The sequence below is a fragment of the Aricia agestis genome, chromosome 5 (genome assembly GCF_905147365.1).
Source record: "Aricia agestis chromosome 5, ilAriAges1.1, whole genome shotgun sequence".
NCBI lineage: Eukaryota > Metazoa > Arthropoda > Insecta > Lepidoptera > Lycaenidae > Aricia > Aricia agestis.
The window spans coordinates 21,281,211-21,295,400 of NC_056410.1; the positions used below are offsets into that span (position 1 = coordinate 21,281,211).

A 14,190-nucleotide genomic window follows, 5' to 3' on the forward strand; every position below is an offset into this window, starting at 1 on the left:
TAAACTTATCAATGATAAATAATTTATTGGTAAAGTTTATTTAAAATAATATACAGATTTTATGATTTAAGGCGACGCCTTGATAATTTGGCTGTAGCGATACCGTATCGATTATTCTCAGCAATGATTAGAGCTAAGAAATTAAAGTTCACTGTCACTTAGTATTCATCATGTCTTTGTCTTTGAATTACCCATAGTATAACACGATTGGTCAACTTTTATAACACAGAATAATCAATCAAAGAGACCTCTGTAAAAAAGGGGATTCCTATTTAGCCAACAGAGGAGAGTGATTTAAGCTTCCAAAATTTGTACATAAATTGGTTCAAGCATACACTTTAATTTGCCCATAGCTTATATGAAAATATGTATTTATGGTTTTTAAATTACGCGACAAAAACTATTTTGTCGCTTACGCCCTTTCCATTTTTGCTGTTCCATTGCTTGAAAACAAGCAATCTAAACATTGGATATGTTTTTTACTTTAACGCGGCGTCACCTTAATAAATATATTACTCGTAACTACAGTACATAAGAAAACATTTGCTTTCATCGTAATATACTACAGTTAAGTACTTTACGTTAAGAAATTGGTAAGCAAATGTTATTTGATATTTCTAAGCACTCTCAACGTTCAGGCAAAGTTTTCTAATTTTCGGTCGATCCGCTGGGGTGGGGGTGCATTGAACTGTGCAAGTGCCAAATCGTTTTTGCGTCTACACCTTTATTTGTTTTGTTCTATACCAGCAGGCCTGGCATACCAACATTATGAACGGAAGAGAACGGACATACTGATAGATTTTATTGAGAAAATGGCGGATTTCCTTTGTCTAACTGTCATTTTGTCTATTCTCCCGTAGAAAGAAATCGCTTTTATGGTGACCATGCTAAGCCTGCAGGACTCAGTGGTCCTCAGGAAAAATGCCTTCGTTGATTTCACTACTGTATTGTACATAATAATTTTATGTCATTTGGAATACTTTCTTTTACATTTTTACTTCGAACTACGACAGTGAATTCAATGAAAACATAATATTATCTAAGAGGCATTATGAACAATATTACACGTGTTCGTTGTGTTCTATATATTAAGAAATAATTGGGGTCCTTTCTTTGAAGTTCTGCGAACCTTACTATACCCTTGTATTCTGTTATTGATTGTACCTATTATAGTACCTACTGATGGTTCTTGATGGTAATGTATTTTTTATTTATTGATATGAACAGCCAACAAAAGTTCTGATTGTACATATATTAACAGAGATTAGATATTGATCATGGTTATTGCACTTTAAATTAGAGGCTATATTTACATCTTGCTATTAATTAATCAGCTATAATTAAATCAAATCAAACCAAATTTGAATAGCGTGGAGTTCCGCCATTTCTGATTTGAAATTTACATAATTTTCTACATTAAAATAAAACATAATTTTCTTGTGGGTTTTCCACTTTATTTAATATAATATTACTTTTTAATAAAAATCATTAATAAGTGTACAGATTTCAGGTGCTGACTATACCTACTTAGTTCATTCATATTATAAATTGCTGCAACCCAACTCAACCCAATGGCTCGCTTATTACGCACATTATAATAATATTATGTTACGTTATAATTACTGTATCCGATCAACCTCAAAGGCAATGAGCAGCTCGCAGTAATCAGAGCCGTCGCCGATACATCCAATATCACAGTAAACCAATACTCCGTACTCCGTACTCCTGTAGTCCTGTGGCAATCATGTGTAATGACGTCGCTCAGTCAAGTGTATACTATACAGTACATAAGTAGTGTATACTGTGTTGACTGTCACTCGATAACCACGAATGTGTTTAGTGTATACGTTTTTACGTTACGTACGTTAACGTATTACGTTTTTATACGTGGGAGAGCCATGCTTCGGCACAAATGGGCCGGCTCGACCGGAGAAATACCACGTTCTCACAGAAAACCGGCGTGAAACAGCGCTTGCGCTGTGTTTCGCCGAGTGAGTGAGTTTACCGGAGGCCCAATCCCCTACCCTATTCCCTTCCCTACCCTCCCCTATTCCCTTCCCTTCCCATCCCTACCCTCCCCTATTACCCTATTCCCTTTTAAAAGGCCGGCAACGCCTGCAGCTCTTCTGATGCTGCGAGTGTCCATGGGCGAAGGAAGTTGCTTTCCATCAGGTGACCCGTTTGCTCGTTTGCCTTCCTATTTCATAAAAAAAAATAAGCGGGTTTGATACAATTTGAAATGTTTGTATCCGTGTAACATGAAGTTAATTGGTCTTATTTCCAGCTTTGTGTCCAGTTCTAAAGCCCTATATTATCATCATTAGTAATAAAAATATAAAAAATAATGAAGCACTATAATATTATCCCATCAATGAAGCGGCACCCGGCTGTCGCATAACTATTATATTATAAATCTATTGTGTCTGCGATTCCCATGATCGAGGTAATAATAATTAATATTTACGTGGACTCTCCGGGCGAGCAACCCGCGCGGCGCGCCTTGACGACGCCCAATTCGCAACGTGCAGCAGAAATCGTAATATTTTAATTTCGCCATAACATTAAAACCAAACGTCCAATTTTAATCATTCAAAGACCAAATATTATCTACATTAACTGCACTTAGTAATGAAATAATTTATTTTGATAAGAATTAATGCCATGAGTAAAATAAAGGCATTTAAATGTAGTCCAAAAACATTTCAAGATTTTTTAATAAAAAAATGGTTATTGTGCCTCACTCAACATAGATAGGTATAGTGTGTCGCGGACTTTTTTGTAGATATTTAAAAGATCTACAATTACTTAGAACATTTTATGGTTCTATATTTTATAGTTTAGGCAGCGTACGCGAAAAAAGTAACATTTCTGGTTGATTTTTTACACCTTGCGTCCGAAAATCCCCAATATCTTACGGGCTAAATAAAATTTAGCCTATGTTCAGCAGAATTAATGTAGGATTCCAATGGTAAAAGAGTCTTTCAAATCGGTCCAGTAGTTTCGGAGCCTATTCAAGACAAACAAACAAACAATCAAATCTTTCCTCTTTATAATAGTAGTGTAGATTAGTACCTATTGCATATTGTCCTGAAAAAACAAACTAACAATCTTGTTAACTTTCAAATTGTTACAAGTATTTGAGTAAATTGAATTTTAAGCAAGAAATATTATAATCTTCTTTGTAAAAAGTTAATAACTTAAATTACAGTCAAACTAGATTTTATATTATCAAAGTCTAAGTCTGAATCTGCTTAACTAGGAGCAAATTGTAGGCTAACACAATAATGATTGTCATAAAAGTTCCTCACTAATTATTCGAAGAACATAATTCGATTAGAGCGCCGTCAAAGGCGAAAGTTTAAGTCTCTGAACTTAGCGATAGATCAGCATCATCAGGACCACTTTACTCCACCAGGAATTAGGTCACTTCTAATATTTCACATTATCCATATACTGTGAATATACGAGGGGCGTTTAATGTATTCTCGGTATAATTTTATTTTCCTCTGTAGTCACCCAGAAGCTCAATACACTTATTAGTTCTATAAATTAACTTTTGGATATCTTCTAAAAAAAAATATTCTTATACTTGTCCGAAAATGCGCCTTGAGCTCTTCGTCGTCGGAAAAACGCTTTTCACAAAGATCTTTTTTTAAATTTGGAAACAAAAAATAATTGCTAGGGGCCAGGTCTGCACTGTAGGGAGGATGGTTGATTTCTTCGAACATGCATTCTAGCACAGCAGTCTTGGCAACTCGCGCAGTGTGAACCGGTGCGTTGTCGTGAATAAGCAACACCCCTGCGCTCAATTTCCCGCGACTTTTCTCTTTGTTTGCTTGTGAAAATGTATTCATATATGACGATGCAGTTATACTCTGATCTTTTTTGGTGTTTTTTTTTAAGGTTTCTTCTGTTGTGGCACTCACCGGCACGCCCACACGGGGGTCGTCTTCAATGCTTTCCCCTCTTTTAAACTCACTTGACCACTTTTGAAATGTAGATAATGAAGAAGCAGAGTATTGGTTAACTGCTACCAATTCCTCGTGGATCACTTTTTGAGTTTTCCCCTGATTTATAAGGAATTTAATCACTGTGCGGTGCTCGATTTGCGTCAACATTGTCGCGTCAGTCATTCTTGCTGTGTTAAACTTGAGATTTCTAAATAACTAGTGAAGATAAATGCTGTGATAAAAAAAAATGTACTTATACCCACAAATAATGTCATTACTTAATGATATATTTAAAGTACCGTCATAGTTACTTAATCACCCTGATACCGAGAATACATTGAATGCCCCTCGTATTATAACATAATAAAATATTATGTATATGCGAAAGTATATTATCCATCTATATCTTTATAGTTCTTTAGTATTTTATGCTTAAACCGCTATACCAATGATGATAGATGATATTTAGTACAAAGTAAATACTTTTAGTATCGAGAAAGGACAGTGTTTATCAGATTCGACAACATTTTTGGAATTTGTGCGATTAAGCAATCGGTATGGAACAAAATTACAGACGTCAATAAATAATAAACCTATATAAAAACAAATTAAAATTGACTTGGGGAAAAACATAAATTTATAAGCGTTATATTAACGCACCCACGTTAAAATTTAATCAACTTTTAAAATAATAATTTCAAATTAATCAGCATTGATACTTGAAACTGATGTCAAGGCAGCTCTAACCAAGAAACGTTCTTGTAAATTAATGTTGAAAATACGACATGAAACGGGCGCCCCGCGGCACATTTTTGAAACACGACCCACATCTAATTAGACCTTTATTAGATTATAATATTTGTGAAATTATATTATACTAGCGACCCGCCCCGGCGTCGCATGGGTATAAAATAATATATAGCCACTGAAAAAATGATTAAAAATGATCGAAGCCTATGATCCTTCACGTGGTCTACTTCTTATCTGTGCCAAATAACATAAAAAATGCTCCAGTAGTTCGCGAGATAAACCCTTTCAAATAATTACCCCCGTTTTTTCCACATTCTCCTATTAGTCTTAGCGTGATAAAATATAGCCTATAGCCATCCTCAATAAATGGGCTATCTAACACTGAATGATTTTTTAAATCGGACCAGCAGTTCCTGAGATTAGTGCTATCAAGTTAGCCCTTTCAAATAATTTTCCCCGTTTTTTCTACATTTTCCTCTATTTCTTCGCTCCTATTAGTCTTAGCGTGATAAAATATAGCCTATAGCCTTTCTCGATAAATTGTGTTAAATATGTGCTGAGGATAGAGAAACACGCTAGGCCATTTTTCGTAACTGTTTATTTTCGTAGCCTAGCAACATGACATAGACTAAACATACACAACATTTCTCCCCCCATAAGAGAAAGGAATTATTTAACCTAAACAAAATAACATTTCAAACATAAACAATTATAAAAATCTTCTATAATTTACACGAGGAATATTCCTCAACAATCTGTTAGGATTTCTCGAAGAAAGAGGGCTGCTAACAGTGTCCGCCCCCGGAAACAAGGACACATTGTTATTATCATCAACATTCTGATGTCTCTCGTCCCCCCCCGTCGACTCCTGAGGTTCCGAATTCTGGGCACTGTCTAAAAATGCAGGCCATGTCCTTCTCGAATGCAGCACTACCTGATTCTTGTGTTTCTTGACGTGAGAAGACGTTTGATGGTCAAAAATCAAATATACGACCTTCCCAATTTTATCTAAAATGGTTCCCCGTTCCCACACGAACTTATTATTATTCAAATATTTCTTGTACATTATTTCATCTCCTGGCTCAAAACTGGCTTCGCTTTTATTCCCTTCTCTATTGCTCTGTAAGCACTGCTTTTTATTTACAAGGGAAGAAGATGATAACGAGGGTGAGCTAGACTTTATCAAGTCCAAACGACATCTTAAATTTCGACCGTACACCATTTGAGCCGGTGACAAACCTGTGGCAGAGTGTACCGAATTCCTATAATCAAACAAGTATTTTAACAATAAAATTTTTTGACGTTCGACGTTATCCGTTAGCAACAGAGCTGACTTGATTCCTTTTTTAACAATTTTTACAAAGCTTTCCGCTTGCCCGTTGCTCGCCGGATGATAAGCCGGTGACGTAACGTGTGCTATACCATTACTTTGACAAAAATTTTGAAATTCGTACGACGTAAAACCCGTTCCGTTGTCACTTACTATAGTCCTCGGCAACCCAAATCGTGAAATGTACTCGTACATTTTGTCTATTACCTCACTAGAGCTAGTATTCCTGCATTGATGCACTTCTACCCATTTAGTGTAAGCATCTACTACAACCAGGTACGTACGTCCATAAATCGGTCCTAAAAAGTCTAAATGTACTCTTTCAAAAGCAACCTTTGGATATGACCACGGTTCGGGCGGAACGCGCGGCGGAGACGGTCGCAACTGTGAACAGATCGCGCAAGTTCTAATCATGGTCTCTATCGCACCGTCTATGCCGGGAAACCATAACCGTGCCCGAGCCTCGGCTTTAGTTTTGACCATACCTAAATGAGATCTGTGTAACTCCCTTAAGACTTCCGTTTTTAACGACTCAGGTATGACTACCTTATGACCTCGCATTATACACCCGTTCTCATACGATAGCTGAGCTCTACATAAACGGTAAGGGATAATTCGGTCGTCGACATTACCCTTAGGCCAACCGTTCAAAATGTAAGTTTTTATTGTTTGTAATAACGAGTCCTTTAATGTTTCGTCGCGAACTCTACTAAGAGTCACCGGTATATCCCCGTTTACAATAAAATTGATATAAGACGCCCTATCAACGCCGTCCTCTACACCTGTCGCGTCGGCCGGATCCGGCGCGAGCGGCTGGACGTCCGGTAAGCTGGCACGAGAGAGATAGTCAGCGCAATTGTTGGCACTGCGAACGTACTCAATAATATAATTGTATGCGCTTAAAAACATCGCGTACCTTTGTAGCCGATTAGCCGAAACCTCCGGAATACCTTTATAGGGCCCAAATATGGAAATTAAAGGTTTATGGTCTGTGCGCAAAATAAACGGGCACGCTCTTCCATACAGATACTGATGGAAACGCCTAACACCAAAAATGATTGCCGTCGCCTCCTTTTGAATCTGTGAGTATCGTTTCTCGGCAGAATTAAGCGTACGAGACGCGAAAGAGATAGGGCGCTCCGCCCCCGTCTCGTCCACCTGCGACAACACCGCACCGAGGCCGCTCGGCGACGCGTCCACCGTCAAAATTAACTTCGCGCTAGGATTGTAGTGTGTTAACACCCGATCCGATGCCAGCCGCTTTTTAATTTCTGTAAAAGCATGCTCGTGCTCCTGCGACCAAGTCCATTTGGTTCCCTTTTTTAGCAGCTCATACAATGGAGCAAGTAACGACGAAGCTCCATTAACAAAATTCCTATAGTAATTGACTAACCCTAAAAACGACTGTAACCTTTGTACATTATCTGGCCTAGGCGCATTGACAATAGCCTTGACCTTGTCCGGCGACTTTTTCAACCCGTACTTATTAATAACGTACCCTAAGTAACTTATTTCATCCTTAAAAAACTCACATTTACTCCTTTGTAACGTTAGCCCTGCGTCCTGCAGTCTCTTGAGGACCTCGTGAATCCTCTGTACGTGCTCCTCTCTATTGGAAGCCGTTATCAATATGTCATCGAGCAGACACAACACACCGTCCATGCCCGCGAGCACGCCCTCCATCGCGCGCTGAAAAATAGACGGCGCGCTTGTCAGCCCGAACGACATGCGCGTGTACTTAAATAACCCACGGTGCGTATTTATGCACGTGAGCTCCTGGCTGTCTTCATCCAGAACGAACTGATTGTACGCACTCGATAAGTCCAGCTTCGTAAATTCCTGCCCCCCGTGTAAACGCGAAAATAACTCGTGCACCGTTGGTAGCGGGTAGTGCTCGACGACTAGCAATTTGTTTATGGAAACAGAGTAGTCCACGCACAACCGCACTGAGCCGTCCCGTTTCAGCACCGGCACCACGGGCGACGCGAACCTGGAGTGCTCGACGGGCTTCAAAATGCCGAGCCCGACCAGCCGTTCCAGCTCCTCGCCTATCTTATCCCGCAGCGAGAAAGCCAACGGACGTGCTTTAATAAAAACGGGTTTAGCGTCATCCCGGAGTCTGAGTTTAACCTTATACTTATTAAACATACCTAACTTACTCGAAAAGACCTCCGGATACTGCCTTTCTAAATCCTGTACACAATTATTTACACTAGATACAAAATGACAGGTTGTCAAATGTAAATTAAATAAAGAAATGAAATCTCGACCTAGGAGCGGCGGCCCTCCGCCCCGCACCACGTACACGTCGAGCTCGCGGGTGTTCCGCTCGTACGTCACCGCCAAAGGTTGCTTTTGAAAGAGTACATTTAGACTTTTTAGGACCGATTTATGGACGTACGTACCTGGTTGTAGTAGATGCTTACACTAAATGGGTAGAAGTGCATCAATGCAGGAATACTAGCTCTAGTGAGGTAATAGACAAAATGTACGAGTACATTTCACGATTTGGGTTGCCGAGGACTATAGTAAGTGACAACGGAACGGGTTTTACAAATTGGCTATCTAACACTGAAAGAATCATCAAAATCCGTTGCGTAGTTTTAAAGATTATAGGGAACAAAGGGACATGAGGGAGAAAAAGCGACTTTGTCTTATAATATTGTATTGATTTTTACTTTGTATTATCGCGAAAGTCACCCTTGATAATATACCAACAAAAAATATATTATAATAAATATGATTGCTGTGCGAGCTCTTGGTACTGTTTAACTTTAAATGAATAAAACTGTGTTAAAACTTGTAATCAGGGCGAGCAAAGCGAGCCCTAGTTTTTCTCACAACCTGAGTATACTTTTACAATTACACTACCTATAGATTTATGCTTTTACATAGTAATTTTATTTCTGTATATATAGTGTTATCCTCGGTCAGTCAATGTTTGGTTACTTACTATTAAAATATATAAAAAAAATTGCCATATTAGCTTATACCACGCCGAAAAACGACGCGAGCCGTCACAAAGCTCGACTTTCAGCTATTTTATTACTGTAATTTGAAAATATTTCACACTTTACACGAGTGTATTTTCTATATAATATTCTTAATAATGTAGCTTGTGTAACGGAAAAAATAAGTTACCTTATATAGGCGTTGGTGTAGTTCGTTACAGACCTTGAAGTCAAGGAGGAGACGTAACACAGACCTCGCTTTTATATTTTCTCCTTATTTTATTTCCCTTATCTGTGAAATATCTTTATTGTAGCCTCTATTTTAATAAAGTAAAGGTAAAACGTCTTCATCTTCAGTGTTGGATATTAGTCTTAACTTTTCGAACCATTTTTCGAGAAACCTGCTTAATATTACAATATTATTTCTTTGCCATAAATAAAATAAGTCCTGGATGCTAATATGTATGTGATATAAAATTTCCTTTTGTCCATTCATTTATCCATTACTTTTATCATTAAAAAGCTGATCCGATTTAAAAGATATTAGAAAGATACTTTAAGGGTTCAATTGAGAAAGAATCCCTGCCCCCCTATCATTAACTTTGTCAAAACCTGAGCTAATCCGTGCAGGTATGTAAACAGTTGTAAAGTGAATGGTTCTGTTTCCGTATCATGTGCACTTTTACTTCTGAATGGTTTTAACCTGTAATATTTGTCTCTGAACTGGATTAAGAAATGTCAAACACGAACGTCAAATTTGACTAACGGAATTGTTTTTTTTTTTAGGAATTGAAATGGCTTAGCCATAACGACTAACGGAAAAATTGTAAATCAAGATGAAAATATAGTTTAAAAAAAGATTAATATTTTTTATTATAAAATATACTATTTTCTAATATAAAACGTGGTCAATGTAGGAATAGTTACTTTTGCACCGATTTATTGTATTTAAAGGTAATTATTATAAATGTGTAAATGGTTTTATTTATATTTTTTGGTATTTTATAAGCCCTTTATGAAAACACTGAGAAAATAACACTCCTTCATGTTTATATTATCACAAGCATGGCGATCTAGAGGAGAAAGAATTCTCTGACATTGGCAACTAACTGAGTCGGCAATTAAAAAAGAGAAGAGAAGGAGACAAAAAAAAAAAGATAATTGGATATTGTTATTAAGTATATAGAGATTATGTTATAAGCAAGAAATTGATAAGTTTATTATATCCTATACCTACTTGATACCTACGCTAAATAATCTACCATGAAAAAGTCTTAGAAATGCATCAAACTTGTGGATTACAATTACATGCATTACAACAGAGTTGATGTCATGAGTTGAACATAGTTTGTTGAACTTGAACTCATTCTTGAACACCTACGTTTTTTTGAGCTTTCAAATAGGTATTATTGTAACATAAACAGGCAATTTATAAGTTTAATAATCCCCTTTTCGTGCCTTGTAAGGCATTTTACATTATTAGTATTGTGTACGCTGAACCAAATATTTTTCAGGATAAAGGATAATTGCTAACACTGAGATACTATAAGTACTACATTTTATAATAAAGAATTGCAAGTGTAATGATGACAAAGTCCTAGGAAGATAATATATATTCACTCAAAAGCTTTAATTAAAAGAAATTTAATAAATACTCGTTTTTAAATGTTTTTTCATTTATTTTCTCACTTAAATATACCTACCTTAGATACATATTCATACACAGCTTTCATCAATAGGTACTATATTTGTCTTACATCTTATTATCAACCTAGTATCAGATAGGCAAGTGGTAAATCTCTTTTATATTATACTTATAAAAATATTTATACAGCGGAAATCTTAAACAAGGTCTTGTCACTTAAAATCAAAGAAGATGAATCAAATATCCCTTGCGTAAATATTAATTTATTATTATTAAAGGAGTTCAAATACAAACTTTTGATGAAAGATAAAAACAATATTATAATTTCAGACTTTTATTTGGCAAACCAATAACAATTAAAAACTGCATTGCAAGTTGCAACTATGGGAAATTGCCTGGGATATCTCAGACAGAGAGCGGTCAAGGGTTTTGTGTTCTTTGTGTTGTATTATGTTGTAGAATGCCTCCCGTGTGAGTATCTCTATATACTCACACAGGAGGAGTTCTGAATGTGTCAGAATTGCTCCTCAGTCACCAACGCAAATGCTTCAACGCATGACCACTCTGTCTGATAGGTCCCTAAAACGACCACATCTTTTTAAAATGTATAATACATGAGGACTTACTAAAGTCCTCATGTATTTTAAATTTTAATGTAATAATATAAAACTAATATTATTATTATTGAGGTACAAAAGTATTTTTGGTAATAATAATATAAGTTCCAATGAAAACATTATGTTTTATGAACAATAAGTATGTTTGTTATGCAATTTTTGTTATGTCTTTTTGGAAAAAGTACTATAAGTAATGTAGGATTATATTTTTGAGTTTTAGTGACTATTCCCATTGTATATTATATCATATTGTAGTCAAGAGAAGTTATAAATGAAAAAGTGCATATGAGAATTTAGCTAATTTGGATTTTATATTATCAATGATTTAACTTTTCTAGTAGTTTAGGTGTATGTGTGTGTGTTAATATTTATTCGTGAATATACATGAATCTAAAGTTTCAAAGGTTGTGTTCTCAAAATTCTTGTTATTGAGAAAGTAATACCTTTGAATTTACCTCTTTGGTGCAGCGTTTATCATGCATGGCTTACAAGGAAATAGTTTGTGAAATAACACAAAGACCTACTGCAATCAAAAGATTGTACGAAATGCTCCTAAGATAGGTTCCTAAGAAGTACATAGTAAGTCCTCATGTATTTTAAGTTTTAATTTAATATAAAACTAATACTTACTTATTATTATTATTGAGGTAAGTACAAAAGTATTTTTGGTAATACATAATAATATATGTTCCTATGATAATATTATGTTTTATGAACAATAAGTTCCATATGTTTGTTATGCAATTCTTATTAAGTAAGACTTTTTTGGAAAAGTACTATAATGTAGGTTTTTGTTTTTGAGTAAAATTTAGTGATTTACACTATTCCCATCATATAATACCATATTGTAGTCAAGAGAAGAAGTTATAAATGAAAAAGTGCTCATATGAGAATTTAGCTAATTGGGATTCTATGATATTATCAATTATTTAACTTTTCTATTAGTTTAGGTGTGTCAATGTTTACCCGGAGCATGTTATACATACATCTAAAGTTTAAAAGGTTGTGTTCTGAAAATTCTTGTTAAAAGTAAGTACTTAATATTGAATTTACCTCTTTGGTGCAGTGTTTATCATGCATATACCAAAATACTTCAGGTTTACAAGGAAATAGTTTGTGAAATAACACAAAAACCTACAATGCAACTATAAGATTGTACCTGTAGGTTTTTGGTGAAAATTCATACTTGTTTTACAGTAATTATACACAACACTTGTGTTCCTTATACCTTGTATGTGTTTCTTGTGTACTAAATCAATGCAGTCTTAGCTCATCGCACAAATGCAAACCTTATTGTTGACTAGACATATAGGTATATTGTACTAATATACTATACCTCACTTATGTTATTATTCTGAAACCTCACTAACACTAAATGGATTACTAAGGTCTCTACGTCTTTACTTATGTATCACTTCGTGATTAACTTGAGAATACTTAATCGTTTTCCAAAAATTTGGACACTTCGAATGTTTAGTTTTTTGGTTTTAATAACGAATTATTTTCACTAAAATATATGCTATAGACTAAAATATAACTTATTAAGTAACTAACCAACTAAATAGCAATATAATTTAAGACTAAAAAGTATGTAATAAAATTACTAAAATGTAAACTATTCAGTAAAAGCTACTCGTTGGTTGGTGTTTATTGAATTGCTGTATTTGACGTAAAAGCAAGCGAGCTTATGTCAGAAGTGTTGGCATGATACCAAATGATACGAAATTATTACTCAGTTAACAATGGAGAAGTGAGTTTTGTGTCACGTGACCACTGACTGGCTGGAAAATAGAGGTCATGGTACCAAAATGCGAGCCAGTCAGTATTCTGGCTGGCTTTAAGAGCTCATGATAGAGGAGCTGTTAGTGTTTTTACCAAATATAAGGATATCATGTCTCCAATTACCAAATTACAATCGAATAAATTGATTCATAGATAGATTACAGACCTACCACATTTGGTCGGATCCGGTCAATTCAATGTTAATTGTGATCTGTCTGGGCTGGGTTTGACATAACGCGACCAAACTACGTAGGGTATGGGGGACCATCTGCCTAGGAATCAACTTCTCTGATAGTACATTAAGTCGCAATTAATGGCTATATAAAATGATTTAAGGCGAGCAGAGCGCGCAGTTTCTTACTCACGTGTAGTTGCCGGGGCGGGGCCGGGCCCAGGTGGCAGACGAAATTATTTCAAACCTCCGAGGCCATAAAAAGGTTGATAAAAACCAACGAGAGGCACTCAATATACAAGCACCAGACGAGGAAATATGATACGGGTTCTGTATTTCAGAATCAATTTTGTATGTAAGTACTAAATAATTGCACGGTCACACTTACAATTTGTGTTTCTTTTGATTTTAATTTAACTTTGTTTAACTAAATAATTGCACTTTGTTAAGTACTAAATAATTGCACGGTCACACTTACAATTTGTGTTTCTTTTGATTTTAATTTAACTTTGTTTAACTAAATAATTGCACTTTGTTAAGTACTAAATAATTGCACGGTCACACTTACAATTTGTGTTTCTTTTGATTTTAATTTAACTTTGTTTAACTAAATAATTGCACTTTGTTAAGTACTAAATAATTGCACGGTCACACTTACAATTTGTGTTTCTTTTGATTTTAATTTAACTTTGTTTAACTAAATAATTGCACTTTGTTAAGTACTAAATAATTGCACGGTCACACTTACAATTTGTGTTTCTTTTGATTTTAATTTAACTTTGTTTAACTAAATAATTGCACTTTGTTAAGTACTAAATAATTGCACGGTCACACTTACAATTTGTGTTTCTTTTGATTTTAATTTAACTTTGTTTAACTAAATAATTGCACTTTGTTAAGTACTAAATAATTGCACGGTCACACTTACAATTTGTGTTTCTTTTGATTTTAATTTAACTTTGTTTAACTAAATAATTGCACTTTGTTAAGTAC

At 35.3% G+C, this 14,190-nt stretch overlaps 1 protein-coding gene across 1 annotated transcript; it reads right to left on the reverse strand.

Moving 5' to 3' along the window:
- Positions 1 to 1,619: 1,619 nt before the first annotated feature.
- LOC121727159 (uncharacterized protein K02A2.6-like) lies at positions 1,620 to 8,477 on the reverse strand. The gene is made up of 3 exons (XM_042114836.1): positions 8,436 to 8,477; positions 5,434 to 8,382; positions 1,620 to 1,733 (listed from the first exon to the last, which is right to left on the reverse strand). The coding sequence occupies exons 1-3, from the start codon at positions 8,475 to 8,477 to the stop codon at positions 1,620 to 1,622; spliced, it is 3,105 nt and encodes a 1,034-aa protein (XP_041970770.1).
- Positions 8,478 to 14,190: the final 5,713 nt, after the last annotated feature.